Below are 24,883 nucleotides of genomic sequence, written 5' to 3'. Positions count from 1 at the left end.
CTTTGACAACATGGGGGAATTCTCTGGTTGCCATGAGTTCACCAGTGTGTTCTCTGCCAGGGTGATATGATATGAGGGCATCATCAGTACACAATGATATGAGTGGTAAGTGGTGCAGGAGTTACCATGGACGTTGCAAGCATGACCCATGTCGCTGCTACAGCACCTCTCATTCCTTCTGGTATGGTTTTGTTTTCTACTTTGCTGTTGGGTGCGCATAGGATTGTGTCTATGTTATGCAACAGAAGGCTGATATAGATGTGTAATAGCAGCCAGGGACTGGCTGGATGAGGAAGGGTGGTGGGAACTGCCTGGCCAAGAGTCCCCTGGGGAAGACACAGAAGAAGACGACTTAGATCCTGGTGGTGGGACACTGGAGAACAGTCTGCAGAAGGGATGAGCTGAGAGGTGCTAGAAGCAGGAGGTTTGAGCCATCACAGGGGGTCTGGAGAAGGAGGCCCTTCTAGGGCAGGGTTAGAGGCTGAGAGTCACAGTGTGAGCGCAGACTCAGATAGAGAGGAATTAGAGGTTACCTTTGCTACACAGCAGCAGAACAGTCTCAGTCTTGCTGGCTCTCCTCCCCATCTGATACTCTACTCAAGGAGAATCCTGCATGTTGCTGAGCAATGGGCTAGACAGGCCCAGAAGAGGAGCCCACTCCCTTGGCACAGCCTTCATCTGCTTTGGAGGGGTCCAGAGTGAGAGTCTAGAGGGGGCAAGGGCGGGGCTAGTGGTCAGTTTCAGCAATGTCTCAGCTGGGTTAAGATGAACCAGAGGACTCTACTGTGTTGTTATTTTCTGTTAATAAAAAGCTAATTGTGTTCTGTGTCTTCCGTGCTTCCCTGCCTTGTGGTTGACCTGGGCTCGCTTGACAGCTCCTTGACACAGAGCAAGACTTTAGGTTAGCTCTGTATGTTCTGCAGCTTCCCTCACTCGCAGCTACTCTCTTTTTCTGATTCATCACATGGAGACAGACATTCAACTTCAAACACAGAGATTTATTTGGATAATAAAAGTACTTATTGTGCTAAATCCATACCTTGGCAACCTCTGCTTTGTTGGATATTAGCCTCGTATTTCCAAGCCTTAGGGCTTAGAGTATTCATGGCAGGTATTAACAACAGTAGCATGCAATCTTATCTCAGTGTTCTAAATGCATTCTAATTCTCACATGTGTTCTAATCTACAACCTTAGAAAAAAATGAAAGGCACTCTCCATCTGATAACTCTTGTATAAAAAAATTAAGTAAGGGTTAACTTTCATGTTTCATACACAATGCATTGTGGACTAGATACTTCATACTGGGGAATATGAACATTTAGTGTGCACCTTTTAAAAGGGCCTTGATATGTGTGTGACATGCAGATAAATTATTCATTCCACTCCTCTTTCTCAGGTATTAGTTCATTGACTTAGCAAACAATCAGTGAGCCTTATTTTCTGCTAGGATGCCTATAGCAAATGCTGGCCCGCAAACAGCTGTCGGACAGAGGATGGAGCAAGCTTGTTTTCTCCTGCTCCAGAAGCTAGGACCTGAACCAATAAATTCAAGTTACAAGAAAAGACATTCTGACTAAGCATCAGGAAGAACTTTCTGATAGCAAAAGTTGTTCACCAGTGGAACATACTCACCCTGAGAGGTGATGGACTCTTCTTCCTTGAAGGTTCTTAAGCAGAGGTTGGATGGCCATTTGTCTTGTATAATTTGATTGAGACTAGATGACCCTCAGCTCTACAGTTCCTAGGATTCATCTCCAAGAGAGAAACCTTTATTGAGGTAGTTTATTGCATGGTAGATAGCTTAATGAAAATGTCAACCCATTATAAGGCTGTTGGAATTTTCATATTTTTTTTTTACGTGTTGCGGATCGTTTAAAATTAAACTACCGATATCAGAATGCCCTTATACAAATGGTGTGACCTCATTTAATAATTTGCAGAGTTCTGGTCTTTGTTGTGCCTCAAAAAGGATACAGTGGTACCTCAGGTTAAGTACTTAATTCGTTCCCAAGGTCCGTACTTAACCTGAAACTGTTCTTAACCTGAAGCACCACTTTAGCTAATAATGGGGCCTCCTGCTGCTGCTGCGCCGCCAGAGCCCGATTTCTGTTCTCATCCTGAAGCAAAGTTCTTAACCTAAAGCACTATTTCTGGGTTAGCGGAGTCTGTAACCTGAAGCGTATGTAACCTGAAGCATATGTAACCTGAGGTACCAATGTACTGGAAAGCTGGAGAAAGTGCAGAAAGGTGCAAACAAAACGGAGCAAAAGGGTCTGTGAAGGATAGGCTGTTTGGGGCTGTTTTAGCCTAGAAAACGATTGAGTAAGGAGGGCAATGATAAGAGGTTGGTGGTGCAGGGAAAGTGGTAATATGGAAGTTTCTCTCTCTCTCAATACAAGAACCTGCAGTCAGTCAATGAAGCTGAACGGTTAGAGATTCAAGACAGGCAAAAGGAAGCCCTTGCAGCAAATAGTTAAACCAAGGAACTCACTGCGTCAAGATGCGGTGATGGCCTCCAACCTGGACAGCTTCCCAAGCTTGATAAAACAAATTCATTCATTGATGTTTATGGCAAACTAGACAGCACGGCTCTGTGCTGTATAGTTAGTGCCTCCTGCAACATCACAGCCTTGGAATGCCTGTTGCTGAGGAAGGCGATTGCCAGAGCGCACCATCCCATGCGCGTTCGGCTTGTAGGCATCTGACAAGCTTCTTTGGGAGATGAGGATGACGGACATTTTGATCCAGAGGGCCTTTCTCACACTGTCATATTTCATGTGAATACTAATAACAAGGTATCATGGGGGGGGGGGGGGGACGGACGACGACGACACGGATTTGGCCCTGTTTGGTTTTTGTCAAGAAACTGCAACGCAATCAGTGGTGGAATGTGTTTGTGACTTATGGTAGAGCTGGGCAGCTCAGTTGGTTAGATCATAATAATAATAATTTATTGTTTATACCCCGCCCATCTGGCTGGGTTTCCTCAGCCACTCTGGGCGGCTTCCAACAAAGTTTTAAAATACAGTGGTCTGCTAATCATTAAAAGCTTCCCTAAACAGGGTCCACGGTCGCAGGTTCGATCCCTGCATGCAACAACTGCACGATATCCCTGCATTGCAGGGGGTTGGACTAGATGACCCGGAGGGTTCCCCCTTCCAATTCCATGATCCACATTAGAGAAGAAGCGCGCCAATCCCCGGCAGCGGGGCGTGATTCAACTCTGTCGCTTGGGAGTGTGCCGGGGTGGTCTCCCTGGAGGCCTTTCCGGCTCCTGTACACGTAGCAACTTGCCAGCCGCGATCCTTCCCGCTCCGAGGTGCTCGCCCGCCGGGCGCACAGGCTGGTCGGAGCTTGATAAAGACACGGTGGGAGTGAGGGGCGGGTCCCCTCTCACGCTTACTGGCTGCCTCCGGCGTCACTCATCGAGGGGTTGGCCCAGCGCCTCTTCAGGAGCGCCTGGAGCAGCGCCCGGGCTCAGATTGCGCTCAGGAGCGGCGCGAGCAGCAGCTGGGAGCGTGGGCGGCGGCGGCAGCAGCAGCAGCAAAGTGCGCGACGAGTCCCGTCGGACTTCCAAGGAGGGAAGCGCCTTTGCTGCTGCTTCTGAGGTAAAGGAGGCGCTGCGGGGAACTTGCGCCTCTCTGGCCCCGAGTGCCACTTTTGCCTCCGGCGCTGAGGAGGAGGAGAAGGCAAAGAGCTCCAGTGCCGCCCTAGGCTCTCTTCACCTCCCTCTCTTCGCACTGCCCTGACTTTCTCTCTCCTCTTGCTTCTTTCCAGGAGATGGGCACCCTCAGCCTCGTGCTCCTGCTCCCTTTGGTGGCTGCGCTGGACTTCAACTACCACCACACGGAGGAGCTGGAAGCTTTCCTGAAGGCTGTGCAGAAGGACCACAGCAACATCGCTCACTTATATAGCATTGGCAAGTCGGTGCAAGGTACGGCTCCTGCTTCTCTCGCTCTCCTCCTCCCCAAGGGTGCCAACTTGAATTAAAAAAAATTTTTTTTGGGGGGGGAGCAGGTAACCCCCACATTACATAGTCAATCACACCCACACCATTTCAAAAGCAATGCCCATCAATTGGTGTCTTGGACCAATTTCATTGGGGGGCACTGAGGGGACGTTGGTCCCTAGGAGTTGGCTCCTATGCTTCCCCCCCCCCATGCATTCGTGGACCAAAGGGGAAACTTAACTGGCCTGGGTAGGGAGAGAGGTATTAACTGCCAGTCATCTCCCCTAAGAGTACAGTCTGGTGGGCTGAAATGCCACTGGGACTTAGCTTGCCACATGTCAGTGGCTTCTTCTGACAGAGTGAGCCACGCCCAAACCCCCATGAAATCTCAGCAGTGGGGTTTTCAACTGGTCCTACCCAAGATCAACCTTTTCTAGTCAGTCACCAATCTGTTTAGGGCTGAGGTGTACATTTTCTGTACGCTCGAACGCAGTATATTTTCATTTCTCTGAATGAAGCGTCTGGCATTCAAACTGTTTTGGATGGGTTGGGGGATATTTCTGCCATTTAGCCCATAACTGAAATGATTAAGTACTTAAAATGCACTTTGCAATACATGGGCCTTGAAGCTATTTTTTTAAAGATACAAGTTCCACTTTAACACACCCCCCCAAGGACCCTTCTACATTATTATTTGTCTTTATAATGCAATCAGTATGCAATTGGTACCAATTTGTTTAGAGGGATCCAGATATCTTTTCTGCAGCTAGCACATTTTGCTGTGAGGGAAAACAACACTTTCAGAATGCTCAAATTACATTTTTCTTGGCTAGTGGCTATTGATATCCCACTAGAAAACTTGCCTATTATAATTCAACATACTGTTTGGAATTACGTTGTATGATTACTGACTAGTACCTGCCCTATGATATCAATAGCTGGTAAGTGGCACCTCTCTCCATGCTATTCTATGAAATTTCAAAATAGCAATTGCTTAGGTTTAGGTATATTGTATACCTGTTCTGAAGGCAGTTGCTTCTACAGGTAGATGTACTGTTTGAGTATGGTACAGCTCATATACACTTTTGAGAGAGAAGGCAGAAACTGTGTGGTGACTACCTCCACTTAAGCAGTCCATCCTAATACTTGGTTAAGACGTACATTTCAATCAACATGGCAGAAATTGAGTAATCACATTTACTACCCTAGCAAACAGATGCATAAAGATCAAACCACACATTATGCTGGGAGAAGCATAGCTGATATTTCTCTGTGTGTATGTGTTGTTTTTTTTCTGAAGTGCAGCTGTGGAAGACAGGGAACCTGCATTCCCAGCACCTATCCTTACTAAAACAGAACAGATAAAGCATTAAACCCTATAATCTTGGCTACTGCTCTGAACAAATTTGTAGCCCCACATTATGAAGTAGAAAGACAGGATATTAAATAATGGGCTTCCTTGTGTAGTGTGTTGTTTGTCCTCTAGATGTAGATTAGCTTTAGGTGGGACAGCATAATTATGACATTGTGAACAGGTGTCAGTGCTGGTTTACTTCAAAATTTGAATAATTATTCATCACAATACATAAGAGGTTTGCCCACAATTGCTCACTGACAGGTAATTATTTTTCATTTAATGAGTTGTAACTTTTATCTCAGCAAATAAACTGTTGTCTACAGTTAATACACGGTGACTTTTTAACAACACACTATCTAAATTGACCTCTACATAAACCGTTGAGTTCTGGTTGGCAGAGTACTCTGTCTGTTTGTTACGCCGCAGGAAAACCCATTTAGGACCAAGTTATTTGTACTTGTGCCGGTTTATGCCATGCTCCAACAAGTGTCATAGTAAAATTAAGACCAAATAGTTTTTCCTTGCCTAATGAATGACAGTTATTCTAAGAGAAACAGCATAAAGTTACATTCTTGAGAAGTGCATCATCTGTCCACATAATCCTATTTAATCTGGGTTTGCTAGGAATAATCTGTAATTGCATGCGCGGAGGCTTCTCAACAGGAAGAAGCAGCTACTGTGATTTTATCATTTTGGGTAGAAAATGTTAAAGGGAAATATGCACAGTGTCGTATTTTGTAACTGTTCAGAAGAACAATTGAACAAAACAACAACAACATTCTTTTATTGAGTTTCCCCAGCCAATCTGGGCGGCTCCCAATAGAATATTAAAAACATGATAAAACATCAAACATTAAAAACTTCCCTAAACAGGGCTGCCTTCAGATGTCTTCTAAAAGTCAGAGCGTTGTTTATTTCCTTGACATCTGATGGGAGGGCGTTCCACAGGGCGGGCACCACTACCAAGAAGGCCCTCTGCCTGGTTCCCTGTAACCTCACTTCTCACAGTGAGGGAATGGCCAGAAGGCCCTCAGAACTGGACCTCAGTGTTCAGGCTGAACGATGGGAGTTTGAGACGCTCCTTCAGGTATACTGGGCTGAGGCAGTTCAGGGCTTTAAAGGTCAGCACCAACACTTTGAATTGTGCTTGGAAACATAGTGAGAGCCAATGCAGGTCTTTCAGGACTGGTGTTATATGGTTCTGTCAGCCGCTCCCAGTCACCAGTCTAGCTGCCACATTCTGATTAGTTGTAGTTTCTGAGCCACCTTCAAAGGTAGCCCCATGTAGAGCACATTGCAGTAGAACAAATTTTATAGTGGGATGCAGGTTCCTTTACATTTCTGAACAAGTGGCAGCTCTGTGATGGGAAATGAGGTTGAAGAGATAGTGTATCTGATTTAGGCATGCTCTGCCAGTCACAGAAGTTGGTACCTTATATTCCAAGTAAATACACATGTATGTTTATACACTAGAAAATGCCATCATTTTATTGAAAAACACTGAGTGCTTATATCTTTCAGTGGCTTTGAAAATTACTTGGCCTGGATGATTCTCACCCTCTGCTGCTGATTCTAAACAAAAACATGGCAGAGTGGCACATAGTTTCATGTGTAGGGTTGTGACTTCCCTGTGCTTCAATTAGAGCTTTTTAATAATTCTGACATTAGTGTTATATAGTCTAGGGATTCTGAAAAAAAAGTTGGTTAATTGTAATGCAGAATCCTTCTGCTTCATGATTAATATCTGTTGAGATCATGATACAAAAAAAAAGGAGTTCATTGGAGGATTATGCCATAGTCATTAAGTGAGCAACATGCGGTGCGTTAAGAAAATATGACTGTAATCTTTTCAATTGTAGTTCTGTCAATCAAAGGTGTTTGAATGCATATATAGCAGGCATGTACCAAGTAATATATACATATAAAATACACAGGTAATAAAAAATGCAAAATTCCTCTCCAGAGGTAAAGACCAATTAACCCACAAATAATGTATTACACTTACCTATTGTCAATAATTCAACCAAAGCACAACTTAAAAAGACATAGGCACATATCCATTTTAATTGACTTAAAGGTAAAGGTACCCCTGCCCGTACGGGCCAGTCGTGTCTGACTCTGGGGTTGCGTGCTCATCTCGCTTAAGAGGCCGGGAGTCAGCGCTGTCCGCAGACACTTCCGGGTCACGTGGCCAGCGTGACGAAGCTGCTCTGGCGAGCCAGCACCAGCGCAGCACACGGAAACGCCATTTACCTTCCCGCTATAAAGCGGTACCTATTTATCTACTTGCACTTAGGGGTGCTTTCGAACTGCTAGGTGGGCAGGAGCTGGGACCGAACAACGGGAGCTCACCCCGGCGCGGGGATTCGAACTGCCGACCATACGATCGGCAAGTCCTAGGCACTGAGGTTTTACCCACAGCGCCACCCGTGTCCCTTTTTAATTGACTTCCTTGGTGTTAATTGTTTTCGCAACAGTTTTTGGCTTCTTGTCAGAGATGGCTGTGCCAATTCATTTGCACATATTTCTTAAAATCAGTCTGGGCCCAAAGAGGCAGAAGGAACTGAACCGTGCTTTGGAGGTCAACAGTGTCATTCAACTTTTGTAAAATAAAAGCTTCCACAGATCTTTTTTCTAATTCTCGATCAATGTACTCATTAATGCATATCAGTTGATGGTGTAGCTACAGCAGGGCACAGGGAGAAGGGGGATTAGGAATGACTAAGGCCCTTATCCTTTGCACATATGTACATCCTGAATGGTAGTGTGCAGCTATGGGTGAAACTCTAAATAAATGGCATATTCAGAATACATATTTTTAATCCATCTGATTTCAAGACCAGCAGGGAACTCTTTATTGCTGCAAGAGGGAATGCCTTTGAGATAGGGGGATGTGCTACTTCTGCTTAAATTGCAGAAGAATAGTTATGGAATGTGTGCATGAGGACAATCTATTTGAATGCTTCTGCATTAAAGCTTCCCCCATCATACATGAGACTTTGGCTTTGTTATGTTGGTCACGCTGTGCTTCCAGTTCCTGTACCTACCTGTCCTCTAGAGGTGGCATACAAACTATTGCTTTCCATTTCCCCATAGAAGAGAATGGCAGTGGTTCACATGATCACCAGTGTCAGGAATGGGAGGTGGGGTGTGTTGTTTCCCAGTTGAATAAAGCACTGTAGTGTAGCATTTTACTTTCTCCTGTTTTGTCATTTGGTTGTATGGTGGAGGCCAACCTTGCCCCTGAGCCCTGGCAGTGGGCACTCGAGCTTCCTTTGACACCTTCTTTGCATCCCTATTGCAGTTCCTGGATCCATTCCTTCTCCTCTGCCCATCGTCATGAGGTATTTTGATGTGTGCATGCCTAAGCAAAACCTTGAATTCTGTACACATATTAAGAGCAGACTCATTTTTCATGTACGGGTCCTTTGGGAGGCAAAGCAGCACCATCCACTCAAGAGCAAGTTTTCAGCAGGCTGTGGAGATCCTAATGTTTCAGTAATACAAAAAATATTTAGCAAAACAGAACTGTGTAAGTGAGGGCAATGGGACCTAAGAACAGCCCAGTGAGGGCCAAACATGCTTAGTGTTCACAGTGTGCTGACTAACTGTTGTGGGGGTGGAAAACTAGGTGGAGTGAGAAATAGGTTCTATTAAACAGAAGTTCTATGAAAATGCATGGCGCGTTGTTAGCCTTGAACACTCAAAAAGAGTACTCCACATTGCAATAGTTTCAGGTCTAAGTTGTAGTTCATTCAATAAAGAAAATGTGAGTTAAGTTTCCTGCAAAGCTGATCACATTCTCCTTCTTTTCCCCTCCCCACCTTTTACACCTTAATTTTAATTGCATTTACTTGGAATGAATGACCATGGAAACTGATGGGTCATAGTTCCAAATAGATATGGCTGGAATTGAGCTGCGACTCAGGTGAGCCTTGCTAAAACAACTTGTACACCTAGCTGGACCCTGTAGTAGGGTAGAGGAAGGATGTAATCTAGGTGTGATTGCACCTCTAATGTTTTGGTGCCTATAAATATTCATTACACACCCATTTGCTTTGAGAAACAGTACATTACTTTTACCCCTCAGCTCAAGAAACCATTACAATCTGACCCAGATAACTAACTCTTCAAGAGTGCTGTCTGTGTCTCTGCTAAGTACAGGGTGTTGTCTGCCTGCATTAACTGTTTCACGATGAAGCGTCGTTTCAGCTTCTCTTTGTTACTGCTGAATTTATATGCGTGATTTACGAAGATTGCATTTTATTACTACTGCCATGCCCTTGTTATGGAATGAGCAGAGAGGCAGGCATAATTTAAAACATTTCAAGGGTTCCTCCTATAGCCTGGCTAGCTTCCTTTTTCCCATTAAAGGGAATTGTGGAAATGCTACTTTTGGTTGTTACATTTGTACCCTGTCCTTCCACCAAATGCTGCTAAAATAATAATATAAATATTGGATTAACAAGAGTTTTTGCATTTTAGTACTGGAGTGTTGAAGGTGAATTTTAATATGTTCCGTTTTTATCATGGAACATCATTACAAGGTGATACATCTTTACTATTCTTCTATTGTCTTGTGAAAGTTACTATCAGTACAATGTACTGAAAGCATGGTGTGTGCGAAGGTGTCCCAAAATCAGTAATGGGGGGGCGGGGGTAATACCTTTATTAGAATCAACCAAAACATCACAAAATAGTGAGCAAACTTCCAGGTTATTCTGATCCCTTCATCAGGCTGGATCAGATCTGCAGAATACTAGGAGGGGTACATAATATAGTGGCATTGTGTTACAGCAATAAAAGTTTGCAGTGGAGCCTCTGCTAAGTCTGAAAAACTCCTCCCAGGACTTTGTAGAAAAAGAAAAGTGAGGGTTGACTCCAACAAAGTTACTGTATTGCTTTGATAGAAGGGACTTTTGCTCATCCGACAGAATTTCCCCTTCACCTGCTCTTTCCAACCCCCTCAAAATCCCTGCCAGTGCTACAGAGGAGTGTGGGAAACCCCAAGCAGATTTGGGGAAGGGGAGAGAGGGAAAGTTTTGTTGTGTGAACTAAATTTATTCTGTAACTCCAGTGACTTTGTTCAACACAACAAGAGTGCTTACCTGTGCACATATACACTAATGTTTCTCTTGAGAAGGCGAGAGGGGTAGACTGTCCACTCCTCTCTGCAGCAGTATGTAAGCCCTTTTTTTAAAAAAAAAAAGTTATTTTGCCAGCTTTGAATAATAATCTGTCTCTAGCACTGGGGATTACACATCTTCAAACAAGGGCCAAAGGGCTTTTCCACATCTCAAAGCTTTCTCTTCCCATTCCATTTGTGCAGCCAAAGCACTGCTACTTGGAATTGGTTGACTGATCCTATTAGTTAAGAAACCAAGTCTATACAAGTTCTAATTGCTGATCATAGGTGCTGTGTATGAATGTTGAAAACCCATCTCTCTTACCAAGAGCCAGAAGGATGCAAAACAGAGAGAAGGTCTTCTGTGACTACATAGCGAAGGTTTATGTCCTTGGCTTAGCAGGCACTAACATATTGTGAACATTCTTAACTGGCCATATTCCTTCCACACTAGCTGGGGAGTTAAGTCGTATGGAATTCAGTGGGACTTACTTCTTAGAAGACATGCGTAGAATTGTTCTATAAACTGGGCTGAGATTCGGCAAGCTTTTTAAACCTAAACCTGATCATGAAAATTGCTTAGGGTTTTAATATAGAAAATGCCCAAGCAGATCCACACTCTGGGACTGAAGATCTGTGTCAAACTTTCTCTATACAGTGGTACCTCAGGTTACATACGCTTCAGGTTACAGACTCCGCTAACCCAGAAATATTACCTCGGGTTAAGAACTTTGCTTCAGGATGAGAACAGAAATTGTGCTCCGGCGGCGCAGCGGCAGCAGGAGGCCCCATTAGCTAAAGTGGTACTTCAGATTAAGAAAAGTTTCAGGTTAAGAACAGACCTCTAGAACGAATTAAGTTCTTAACCCGAGGTACTACTGTACTTCCTCAACAGGTGCCTTCTGTGTCACACTTTTTAATGCCTGCTAAGAGCTTTTCCATTCTAGGAAGCTTATGCAGGCAATTAAGGGTACATTCCCCACAATGATCTGTTGATGTTTGTTTTTAATTTCCTTTTGCTTCTAACTTGTTTTTAACCTTTTATGATGCTATTGTTTTGTTTTTATATTGCAAACTGCTGTGATATATTTTTATGATACAGCGGTATGCAATTTATTTCTTTAAAAAAACGAATACATATAATTACTGCTGCCTTTGGAAGCAGGCAGAGTACATTCGCTTAAGAATCTTCACCGCTCTCTGCAAGATATTTTAAAATGTCTGTTGGCTTAATAGGTACAAAATGAGCCAGCAGAGTAAAAAAAAGTTGGTAATATGTTTACTCATACATAAATATCTGACTTATGCCAGGAATCTTCTGTAAATCAGAGGAAGTAGATGTTATTTTTGAAAACAACTTTTAATTTACCGTATTTTTCGCCCCATAGGGCGCACCGGCCCATAAGGCGCACCTAGTTTTTTTGGGGGGAAATAAAGAAAAAAATTTTTATTTCCCCCCCAAGGCGTGAGGCTGGGGCGGGGGAAGCCCGAGCTTCCCCCGACCCCAGCCCCCAGAACAGGCTGCTCTCCACAAGCCATGGGAGCCCTCCCGCGGCTTGCGCAGAGCTACCCAAAGCCTTGGAGCGACTGCTGAGCGTGCCGGGGCTTCGGGATAAGAGGCAGCTCTGCGCAAGCCGGGGGAGCCCTCCCGCAGCTTGCGCAGAGCTACCCGAAGCCCCGGCGCGACTGCTCACCATGCCGGGACTTTGGGATAAGAGGCAGTGCTGTGCAAGCCGGGGGAGCCATCCCACGGCTTGCGCAGAGCTACCCGAAGCCCCGCCGCAACCACTCAGCGCGCCGGGGCTTCGGGTGCAGGCAGCTCTGCGCAAGCCGGGGGAGCCCGGGGGGAACTCCCGCGGGCTCCCACGGCTTGCGCAGAGCTTCCTGAAGCCTGGAGAGGGGTCGGTGCACACCGACCCCTCTCGCTCTCCAGGCTTCAGCGAAAGCCTGCATTCGCCCCATAGGACGCACACACATTTATAGGACGCACACACATTTCCCCTTCATTTTTGGAGGGGAAAAAGTGCATCCTACAGGACGAAAAATATGGTATGTACAACTGTAGCCTAATTGTAAGGAATCGGGGGGTTATTTCACTGCCCACAGCATGCCTTTACCACCTCCATCCTAGAGCCTATGTTTAGTTTCCAGTGGCTAAAGTGTATATATATATATATATCTAGAGAGAGAGAGAGAATTATAGAACATTATGCCATTTTTCCTTTTCATAGCAGATTGGTTCTTCTTCCCCTGTGCTCTTTGTAACTGCTTTGAGGTCTTTTATTGACCAAGCAGTACATACATTTTGTTAAATGAACAAATGGTTAAATAAATCTGTGATGGAAGTAAAACTCCCATTGACACCAAGTGGGAGCTTTCCTTTGGCTGCAAATAGCAGTTGTGGAGGTTGGGTTGGTTCAGAAATGCAAGCTGTTTCTTTGCTGACACCATCATTTCCCCAGCCCCCTCCGTTTCCCCTCTTGTGACAGGGACAAATTTTGCTTGTTTTGCATAAGGGTTTTCTGCCCTATTGAGTCAAACAAAGGCAGAGTTCAAACCTTTTTTAAGGTGTAGGAAGGAATTGAGAGCAGAGCACATGGGGCAGTGAGGTTTAATCTTTCACATCCCAGTTGCAATTCTAACAAAAATCTCTTCCCACATTCCTCTTAGGGCTTTCCAAGAGGAATCTCCCTTTTTCTAAAACTTTTCTAATACTCATAGCCACATGGATGAGGATGAGTTTTTTTTTTTTTTTTGATTTTTAAATGCTTTTTATTTAGGGTTAAGTGGAAATATATCAGGTCTGATATGTAATCACTTTTGCTTGAAACAATGGTAAGATGAGGATGAGTTTTTAGGGCAGGGGTATTGTGGTAGTGGGGAGTGTAAATCTTCAATCTCACACAGACACTGCAATTCTGATTAAACTAACCATGCCCTGCTCTTATTGTTTTTTACACCCTAATGTTCTTTCTAATTACAAGTTTAGCATGGCATCTACCTTAGCGTTTACAGCCAATTATAATCTGTCTTCTCTTTTTTCTCTTATGTCAGCAAGCTTCTAGTATTGATATAAATGACTGTCACTCCTCAGTAACCTTTCTGGAAGTATCTTAGATTTCAGGTCACCGTGTATGTTATGGTAGTTTCACTTACAAAAACCACCTTATCCCTATGACCACTCCTGTGTCTGTCTGTTTCCTTAGCACAACAGAATCCTCTTTTGGTGATAAGGACTACATAGATATTGAAATAGGTAAACATGCTTAGTATACTTAAGTAAATAAGTAAACATGCTTCAGATTAGGGTATATGTAAAGGGATGAAGACCCTCATAAAGTATTCTGGAGACTCTTCAAGCTGATTTGCAGACAGTTTCATTGTGACGCGAAAGTTTGGTAATAAAAACTAATAAGTAGCTGAATGGTTAGGAAAGTTACATCTCTACCAAATACACTAATGACTAATGAAACAGTCTCACTGCACAAACAGTGGCCCGTAGTTCCTTTCAGTTATAGATAGAACTTAATGCTAGATCAACATTGCTATTTTCAGTGCTTTCATTTCCCAGAGGAATGAAAGCAAAGTTTGTCCTGATGTCTGAAAGAACATCATGTTTCAGGTGTCACACTCCTTCTAGCTTAATAGATACAAAATGAGCCAGCAAGGGGGGGGGGGGAGTTGGTGATATGTTTACTCATACATAAATTTCTGACTTAGCCCAGGAATCTTCTGTAAATCAGAGGAAGTAGATGTTTGTTTTTGTTCACATAGCCTGTATGTGAACTTTTTAAAATCAACAGCAATACTTTATGTACTGAAAACTGCTAAACAACGCAGCATTCACATGGGCTCTGGATCTTGACGGAAGGCAGTCACAAAAGTTTAAATATAATAAAACAGTGCAATAATCCTGTATATGTCCCCTCAAAACTAAGTCTCATTTGTTTCATTTGGGTTTACTCCTTCCCAGATATGAGTTCAGAATTGCAGCCTAACCATCTGATACAACCAAGTGAAGCTTAATATTATTTAGATAAGTGTTTTGGCTTCCTCTGTCAGCAAAATGTAACACAATCCTTTTTTTTTTTAAATAAATTTTTATTGATTTTCCAACATATATTAAAAACACAATACAACTGACAACACATAAACAAACAAACATATAAACACGTATAATTTCATAACCTCTTTTTCTTAAACCTTATTTCAACGACTTCCCCATACCTCCCTTTTATGCATCCCTGTTTTAAACTTTTCCAGCAACCCCTAGTTTCAATTACTTATAATTCACTTTCTTTGATCCTTTTTCTCTTACCCAATTATTTGTCACTGCAATTCTGTTTTACATTACCCATCACATTTTAGCACTCATTAATTTTACAACAGTTCTTAAGATAAACTTTAAATTTCTTCCAATGTAACACAATCCAATGCATGTTTACTCCAGTGTACACAATAGGTCACACTCCCAGTTAAGCATGTGTAGGATTGCAGCCTCTGAGAGACAGAGCCAAAATACATGTTATTTAATTCACACTTTTTACAAAATAGTCACTTTTTGGGGGGTGGGGGTGGGAGACAGCCACATGGTGCTGTTTGGGAATGTGCTCCTGATCTGGGCCCCTTACTAGCTTGTTGCTGCTATTTTCCAGCTGCTGTTTGCCCCCAGAGGTGTTGGTTGCTCCCAAAGGCACAGTTTTCTGCAAAAGCAGCCGGGCAAGTGAATTGGTCAGCAGTTGGGTGGCAATTACCATATTTTTTGCTTTATAAGACTCACTTTTTCCCTTCTAAAAAGTAAGGGGAAATATGTGTGCGTCTTATGGAGCGAATGCAGGCTGCGCAGCTATCACAGAAGCCAAAACAGCAAGAGGGATTGCTGCTTTCACTGCGCAGCGATTCCTCTTGCTGTTCTGGCTGCTGAGATTCAGAATATTTTTTTTCTTGTTTTCCTCCTCCAAAAACTAGGTGCATCTTGTGGTCTGGTGCGTCTTATAGAGTGAAAAATACAGTACTAAGTGGGAAATTACCAAGAAACCCCAGATAGTCACATTTGATTTTGAAAAAGAATGAAAGGGATAGGCTGAATTTTAGAGTCAGGATATTCAAATCCAGGGATACATGACATGACACCCTCCCAATGTTGCTGGGCTCCCAACTCCCATCAGTCCTACTATGGTGCTGGGAATTGTAGTTCAGTAACATGTGGAGAGCAGCACATTGGCTACCCCAGGTCAAATCTCTTCAGGATGCTCAGAGGTTATTTAGAATAGAAAATTGTGTTATATTTAAAGCTCAAATAAAATATTTGCTATGTTCAGCAGATGTACAGATAACAGAATAGCAGTGTTGATCATGCAAAGAGTCAAGCTAAGAAATGCAATGCTTTTTTTAGAAAGTGGAACTTTTACTCAAATGAGCGCAGGGGGGAGGAAGAGAGACTCTTGCAAAACTAATGTAAGTTGCCAATAAAACTAAAAATAGAAAATGAGGACGTGTTGCTAAAAACATCCATACAGTGGTACCTTGGTTGTCCAAACTAAATGCTGCAAACCGGACTGTTCCGGTTTGCGAACGTTTTTTGGAAGCCGAATGTCCGATGTGGCTTCCGCGGCTTCCGCTTGAGTGCAGGAAGCTCCTGCAGCCAATCAGAAGCCGTGCCTTGGTTTCCGAACTGTTGCGGGGGTAGAACGGACTCCCTCAACGGATTAAGTTCCACAACTAAGGTACCACTGTACATCAGAAGCAGAAACAAGACAGGGAGGCAGTTGCACTATTAGATGAAAAAGGTGGGAAACGATTAAGGAACAAGGATTGGTAGGTTCCAGAGATGAAATCCTTGTTACTGATCTATGTATGATTTTCGATAAGTACCCACACCAAAACCACTTTCTATGAAGAGAGACTCTGAAGAACCCAGGTGACAAAAGGTGACAAAATGAAATCAGTGAGACACCAGACCTAAAGCTCAAATGGGAAATTAAGCATTTTCTAACAAATAAGTTACTTTCCATTAAATCTCCTTGCTGGAGCATTGGCAGGTAGCTAATGGCTGCATTCACACATTACCATTGTGTGAAGCCAAGGTTTACTCATGGCTTCTTGATCATGGTTTGTTCCAGTGAAGCAAACCATGATCCTTTGTTTGGACATTCAACTATGTTTGTGGTTTGTGGTACTTAGGGTAGAGCAAAGCAGGAGTGATTTCCATGTTTGCACAAAAGCATTAATTATGATTTATCATGAAGTATGAATGTGGTTGGTGTAACAGCATTTTTTTTGTTTTAATGTTATATTGGGGGAACCTAGGAAATCAGCCTAACCTCTTGCTGTAAAGCATTATGAAACCAATAATTACATCAAAAAAGACATGTTACTGAGGTAGAAACAGCATGGCTTCTGCAAAGGGAAGTCCTGCATCATCAATATTTTAGAATTTAATGGGTGACAGCAAATATATAGGGCTATCTGATATAATTTATTTGGCGTTCTGAACAGTAGTCTTGAGAGACAATGGAGTGTGCCTCCAGAGGTGAAGTCAAACCGTTGCATTAGCAGCACTGAAGTGACCGCCCTGGAGCGCAAGCCTGGGCAGAGTATATGGAGGTCCTGGGCAGCCCAGACTGCCTCGTAGTCTGACCCTGTAGTTGCCTTTAGCTAAATTTGGTTTTCTGGTTTCTGACCAAAAATTAATGCCAGCTTTTGTTTGTTAAGAAAGTTAATTCTCGTGCCTTATATGGTATTCTGTTGCTTTTTAGTAAGCTCCTTTTTTTTTTTTTGCTTTGCTTTTTCCCATTATTCCTTTGCAGCTGATTTCCTGTTGATATATTTTTAAAGTCGTCTTCTGTTAAATAAGTCTTTGTTTGTAGAAGTGGGTTAAGCTTTTAAGACTAAGGAAACATTTCTGACAGTTTTTATTTAATAATATTGTTTATGTTTTATTTTTGGCTTGAGCTAAAAAGCAATGTTTGGGTTGCAATTCTGTACATAGTTACTCACCCTTGAATCCCAATAATTGCACCAAAAAATTCCATGGTGAATTGCAGCCCAACTGCTTATCAGTCAGGAAGATCCTATGCCTATTATTCTAGGAAGGGTTTTTTTGGTGGGGGGGGTTTCAATTGAGCCAAAGGAGATATAGCCCTTCATTTGTTTACTTTGCATTATTTTGCCATGGTATATATATAAAAAAATTTCTTTTCCACTTAAAGGTAGAGACCTGTGGGTTCTTGCTTTGGGAAGGTTTCCAACCCAACATAGGATTGGCATACCAGAGTTCAACTATGTTGCTAATATGCATGGGGATGAGGTACGTCTACTACTTCAATTGTTGTGGTTTCCTTTACAGCATTGTTTGCCTGATATCTTGGAAGCAGATGAGATCATATACTCATGGAAGTCTTAAGTTTTTGCCAAATTGCTAGAGATGCATTTAACATTTCTCTCTTTTGGGATTCAGAATCGAAGGGTGGAAGTGTCGTGGTGGAATTGAAGAGAGAGAGAGAGATGTGCTAAATATTATCAAAGGGCCTGTCACACATAATATTTAGAAGGTCCATCTGTTTCGATCATTCCTCAAGACTGGGTTTTAGTCTTTCTTTACCTCAGTTGCTAACAGCTGAAGAAAACAATAAAGGAGAGAATGATACATATGATCTTCCTGGTGAATTTCCTAGGACCCCTAGGAAACAAACAAATGACAGAAAAAGCCATAATCTGACTTACTTTGTGTATTTTTGGCAGCCTTCAGTAATAATTCGAAAGAGCATACCAAACAATAATTGTCCTGCTAAGTTCTCCAAGGCTAGTTTTATCTTGTTGCCAAAGCTGAATGCTGATAACATCAATGTGGTTGAGACAGCGTATCAAATGGCAGCATGAAAAGAATGATACATTATGAAAATAATGTGTTAATAGTAATCAGAGCTTTTTTGTAATGGTAGTCACTGGTGCAGATTACCATCAGCTCTTTCTCTTTGCTGCCTATGGATTGGAACCATTGTGTGCTAGCATTTATCAAGATATTAGTACTGGCACCTCATTAATTTTTTTAAAAAAGAGCACTTAATTGTACTTGGATATTATGTGTGCAGGCCTTCTGTAGTATGATTATAGTAATAGCTAGTGTTTCCTCTATTTTAACCTGGAGTGGACTAGAGCTTTTCTCGTCTCATTCTTTTCTACTTTAACTCCTTTTCTCTTCAGATGTATTTCTTTCCTTTAAAGCAGGGGTCAGCAAACTTTTTCAGCAGGGGGACAGTCCACTGTCCCTCAGACCTTGTGGGGGGACCGGACTATATTTTTTTCGGGGGGGGGGGGGGAATAATGAACGAATTCATACGCCCCACAAATAACCCAGAGATGCATTTTAAATAAAAGGGCACATTCTACTCATGTAAAAACATGCTGATTCCCGGACTGTCCGCAGGCCGGATTTAGAAGGCAATTGGGTCGGATCTGGCCCCCATACCTTAGTTCGCCTACCCATACTTTAAAGTCATCCAGGAACAAATAATGTCAGCAGGCTTTATGCCCAACGTATTTTATATGGACTGGCTGGAATTTGAAAGTAAAGGCCCATACAACCATACGGGATCAGATGCAATCTAAAGAACTACATTAAATTTGTTGTGTTTTAGTAGAACTGAATGGCACTTGATGTTGCTGATTACCTTTCTGTCTCCCCTTCCACTGAACTCCCCCCCCCTTCTACAAATGTGGAAAGAAATAAGTGTAGATTATAATGCTGACTTCACTCAGCTCCAGTCTTTCCTTAAAAGTTTATTTGAACTATCATGCATTGACTTTGTTGGCAATTTTTATTTTAGAAAGGTCAAACTTTTAAGTGGGGTGGATTATTCTATTTTGTCAGTAATCCTGGAGTTTTTCTGTGCTTTGATCCATTTGCATAATAATTTATTTATAAAAGACATATCTAATCATCAGAGGAATGCCTATACAGTAGAAGATAATTATTTTAATTTAATGGAAATATCTCTCACAGCATCACAATAATAATGAAAATCCAGACTTTTTGGCAAAGTTGATGAAGGTTTTTTTTTGTTTTGGCAAAAGTTATTGAGCTTTTTGGGCAAACTCACTTCTTAAAAATAAGCTTTTTTAGAGCTATTTTTATGGAAAAACATGGGTTGCCATACGTCCAGATTTTCCCAGACATTTGCCCAATTTCCACCCGGACACTGCTGCTTCCCAGATATCCAGGAAAAATCCAGACATATTTGGGCATGGAAGACAATGGATTTTGGGGCAAATTTTTAAACAAAATTCTTAAAAATGTTAGGGGAAAATATTGACAGATTCTTATCTACACTCTGAAGTGCAGCATGTATACATTGGTCAGTGCAGTAAGGAATAATTGTGGAATGTCTGGGGTTGACTGTGGAGGAGAGAGAGATTAAGCATTTTGGCTACACAATGGTTCCTTTCTGTGTTCTCAGTTCATTCTCAAGTTTCAGTCTCAATTCAAGTGGCCTGACTGAAGTGATGCATTTTGCAGGTAGAAAAAGCGTTAACAGTCGCACAATGCTAATACTGGAAGGGAAAGCAGAATACTTTGCATACTGTATTTAAAGAGAGAAATACTGTACAAGCAGTTGGTTCCTCAAGTAAGGAATGTGGAAGGGACGGGGAAAGAAGGATCGAGAGCTGACCTGGCAGCACTAATAAAGCCATTAAAATGATAACCAGGAAGCCCTTTTCTAGTGTTTAGGCCTTCACCAGGTTTTCACCATGATCCAAACAAGCGGTGACAGAGCTTTCCCAGTGGCTGCTGTGGAACATCTTGGCATTTATGTTTTGCTTTTTAACTTTCCATAACCATCTGTATAGCACAAGTACTTATGTGGCTGGTCTGGTTGCAGTCGCTTCTTAACCCCACAGATTTATTAGCTGGGACATTTGGCCACTTCATTCATTTCGGGAGCGAACCAGTCTACATGGCACACTCTGGACTTTGTCCATCAAGATTATTGATTGATTGAATTTATATACCACCCCTATACCCTCAGGTCTCAGGGTGGTTCACAAAATAAAATCAAAATATAAAACCATAAAATGCATAATCAAAATAACAATAATGACAATAACCCAATAACCGCCCCCCCGAGATCCTCAGGTGTGCAGCAATTCCACACATACATCTTATGCACAGAGAGTTCTTAATCCTGTTGGGTGCCTAAAGATTTTGGATTCTCTTCCTGCAATAGCGAGGACTAAAAAACCTCTCTCTCTCTCTCTCTCTCTCTCTCTCTCTCTCTCTCTCTCTCTCTCTAAATGCTCAATACTGGTTTATTATATGGATGTGATGTCACCTATACAGCTAACTTCATATGCTGCTAGCCAGGGAAAGCTTCATAATAAGGGGACTGTGTGTTACTGAGGGTACCAGGAAGGCAAAGAGCAGTTACCGTGGTTGCCTGCTTCCAGTGAATTCTGGCAATTCACTCTTCACAGGTTGAGGGATAGCCTTTAAGGAGTTTGCAGGTTACAGAGGAGAAGATAAAAGAGACTGGCTAGCTCAGGGTAAGAGGTTGAGGATGTGAATTTATACAGGTAGGTGCCACAATAACGGAAAACAACCTGCTGCCGTAACAAAATGCTATCTTAATATGGATTGCAGCCCCTTCTCTTCCAAGGCACACTTCTCTTTCATCCAGACCGGGGGAAAGGAGAACCCAGTGTGTAAATCATTGTGTGCTCCAAAAAACAAATTCTAGTCTGATTAAAAAATAAAAATAAGGACAATCTCTCTCTTGACAGCAGCGAAGCAATAGCATTGTTCTAAGTTGTTGCTGATGGGGAGAGGCCTGACTGTGCTAACAAAGAAGCATTATTTTTAGCAGCGCTTGACAGTGCCAATATGAGCATGGCTTTTTTAAAGCAAGCCAACAAAACCACATATGACCCATATCAGGGTGGGAGGGTGGGTTGGGGGGAACAACAGGAAGAAGCCTTGTGGGAAGTGTCTGCTGTGAGATTATTTTATTTTATTTTATTTTGCAATGATAATATTCAATTTACTTTACCGATGGGCTTACCAAAGGCTAATTTTATTACTTGGTGATGTGTGGTTTTAATTATTTCCATAACATGAAACTTGTGTAAAACTACCGTATAATTTTTTTTAGTTTTACTTGTGTAAAACTACTGTATAATTTGGGGGACGTGGGTGGCGCTGTGGGTAAAACCTCAGTGCCTAGGGCTTGCCGATTGCATGGTCGGCGGTTCGAATCTCTGCGGTGGGGTGAGCTCCCGTCTTTCGGTCCCAGCTCCTGCCCACCTAGCAGTTCGAAAGCACCCATAAGTGCAAGTAGATAAATAGGTACCGCTTTATAGCGGGAAGGTAAACGGCGTTTCTGTGTGCTGCGCTGGTGCTGGCTCGCCAGAGCAGCTTCGTCACGCTGGCCACGTGACCTGGAAGTGTCTCCGGACAGCGCTGGCCCCCGGCCTCTTAAGTGAGATGGGCGCACAACCCTAGAGTCGGACACGACTGGCCCATACGGGCAGGGGTACCTTTACCTTTTTACCGTATAATTTAGTTCTATGCAAATTGAACAATACCATATTATGAGTCTGTGGCACGGGTGAAGTAGGCTAACCTTGTTTAAATGTGAAAAATGAAGTGAAAAGGAAGGTAAGTCAAATTGTGCATTAGACACCCCCCCCCCATTCAATAGACATGTCTATGAATTCACTTTTGGGGGTGGGGGGAATAGATCTCTTCTCCCGCTACAATTAAGGGAGTGGAAAGAGGGACCAAGGAGCCATCAGATCCACTCACCAGCCCAAGGCAGGACCATTCACCCTACTTTCCCCACACAGAGTACACTATGCAATTCACACCACCCTGCATTCTGAGGAAAGAGAAAGTGCACTGCAAAACCAGTAGTTTCAGATTAAGGATTTCACCTGATGCCAGGTGATTGATAGAGGCCTGTGGGAGTTGGTGGTGGTAAGGCACTCTAGTTCAGAAAGGTTCCCCAGTCCTAGTCTCGCCATTCATAAAATACTAACCTATTTATTTCCTTGTGCTAATTCTCACTTCTGTACTTTCCTCATGTGTGGGGCCTGGCTTTTCATTAATTCCTCCTCCACCCCCCCACCCCCGGTGATTTAGTATGTTGAATACTTACTTTAATTGCTGTTTTATAGCTTGGCCTAGTTTAGTTGCTGCTGTTTCTGTTGATGTTGAATGTTTATTCCATAGTTATACTCTTTTCACTGTGCATGTGTTGCTCTGTGAGATTCTGCTAAAGTGTAATTATGAATAGATACCTGCCAACCTTTCTTTTCATCCTCCTTTAAGGACTCATGTCTTCTCTTGCATTTTCCTCTTGATGAGGCACTGCTTCCTTTGAATAATTTTTATTGTCAGCTAATTGTAGTATAGGTTTAATTGTAAACCCTTTAGTTATGCCTAGCCAAGTTTTCCTTATTCTGCCTATCTCGTTCTTGTGAGCACTGCAAGCAGCAACCCGTGCATTTTATTCATATACAGCACATAGTATATGTTTGGTGCTTTAATAAATAACTGTTGCTGCTGATCCTCACAACATCTCACATTATTTCCTTGAGGTTGCAGTTTGACACAGAACAACTGCTTCAGGAGCAAATAGGAATTAGATCCCTACTTTATCATTCATGTCTAAATACAAATACTGCAAAGTTCCTCAGCTGAAGTGAGATCATGACGGTGCCAACAGGACAAAAATGACTTATATCTAACAAACTTTATAATTAGGCTTGGAAAAATTGGCTGCAAGGGGAGCCTGTTTTCAAGCCTAATTGCTGTGCATGGCGGGCATTTTCAGAGCAGATGAGCCTCTCTTCCCTCTGTGCTTTAACTCTCCTGCTGAACTGTATGACACCATTAATTAGAATTGCAAAAAAGCAATTGGAAAAAAGCCTTTCACGATTAAATGCTAACTAGAATATGCTAATCATCGCCTAGGAAAAGTGTCAGAGATCCCACGGTAGGAAAAAACCTAGAACATCTCCCTTTGTTTTTTGTGTACCGTGGAATGTGACCAGATGCATGTTGAAGAGCTATGGTGACATTTATAAGTGGGTAGGGTGGTGATGTTCTGTTTTTGCAATAGAATTATTTTTACGCTACAACATTATGTCATTGCTAATCCTATTTAAAATGTTGAGACGGAAGCAAACATCCATTGAACTATGTATTATCCTATTATGTCTCTGAGTGCCTTCTTTACTGGCTTGCTTGGGCCTGCCCAGCACTGGCATTCAGCATTTGGAAGGTTTACCAGTTCTGCTCCATAATAATAGACAGAACGGGACATTTTTAGCACGTGATATCAAAGCGCTTTCTGACCCTTTGCCTCTTCCTCTCCTGTCTCATTTCTGCTTTTGTCTCCATCCTTTGGCCTAACATAGCTTTGCTTACAAACTTGGATGACGCCTCACTAAGGGGCTGCTTCCTCAAAGTGTGCACATATAATTCAGTAGTTGAGTTGGTTGTCTTATCATCCTGCCAGCTAGTAAATAAAGTTGTTTCCAGTTAACACATAGGTGAGTGTGGAAACTCTTGCCTGAATCTACCTTTGGTCTTTTAGTAGGATTCAGTCATTAGGGAGTCAGTCAGGAGAGTCATTTAATCCAGAGAGACTATGACATGCTTATTAAACTTTTGCCATAGTCTCTTTTTTATTTTCCTGCTGAAGTTTCCCTTCCTTTTAGGCATAGCAATTTCTGAAATGTGTCCCATTTCATTAAAGATCTGCATTAAAGTTCGTTCTGTTTTGGTCATGAGCAATGTTGAACGAAGGAGAACTATGTATTTTACAAAACCATTCCAGGTCTGTTAACTAGAAAATAAAAATAAAAATACATAGTCTTCCTCTTGCCTCTCTGTTCCAGAAACCAGATCTCATCTGGCAGTAGCTAAAGTGCTGAACCTGTAGGAAGTCTACAGCATTCCAAACTTTCAGAGTTGGACACTTTATTACGCAGGATAGTTTTCATTGTAACAACACAATGTCTGCAGTATAGACAAAAGAGAATAGAATGTGCTGCTTTAAGGAGTGTCCAGGGTACACAGCAATACATTATGATATTTATCTGTGAAGTCCCCAAGAGCGGAAAAAATTATGCTCTTAAATTTGCTCTTAAATCTGTAGTTAAATAAGTTAGATTAGCTTCAACCAGAGCCAGGGCCTTTTCAACACTGGCTCTGGCCTGGTGGAACGCTCTGTCTCATGAGACCAGGGCCCTGCAGGATCAGATTTCTTTCCGCAGGGCCTGTAAGACAGAGTTGTTCCGCCTGGCCTTTGGCTTGGAGCCAATTTGATTCCCTCCCCCTCTTTCTTTTTTCTTCTCGTCCTGTGATGAGGCTGCATTTTAATATTTTAATGTTTCAGTATTTTAATGTTGTATTTTAATCTTGTTTTTTAAGTTGTATTCATTCAATTT

At 42.4% G+C, this 24,883-nt stretch overlaps 1 protein-coding gene across 5 annotated transcripts in view; it reads left to right on the top strand.

The window, feature by feature from the left end:
* Nucleotides 1-66: 66 nt before the first annotated feature.
* CPM (carboxypeptidase M) overlaps nucleotides 67-24,883 on the top strand; it is a 36,081-nt gene continuing 11,264 nt past the window's right edge. Inside the window, exons 1-3 of one of the 5 annotated variants that reach the window (XM_083574608.1) lie at nucleotides 67-105; nucleotides 3,779-3,935; nucleotides 17,644-17,741. In XM_083574608.1, coding sequence (XP_083430734.1) covers nucleotides 3,782-3,935; nucleotides 17,644-17,741 — 252 coding nt within the window. In that variant the 5' untranslated portion in view covers nucleotides 67-105; nucleotides 3,779-3,781. Of the gene's footprint in view, nucleotides 106-133; nucleotides 182-3,474; nucleotides 3,691-3,778; nucleotides 3,936-9,216; nucleotides 9,236-17,643; nucleotides 17,742-24,883 lie in introns of those variants that run through there. The other 4 variants (XM_083574605.1, XM_083574606.1, XM_083574607.1 and 1 more) reach the window with 4 other exon arrangements.

This window comes from Podarcis filfolensis (assembly GCF_964270895.1).
Source record: "Podarcis filfolensis genome assembly, chromosome: 10".
NCBI lineage: Eukaryota > Metazoa > Chordata > Lepidosauria > Squamata > Lacertidae > Podarcis > Podarcis filfolensis.
This window is presented reverse-complemented; position numbering and strand designations above follow the sequence as displayed.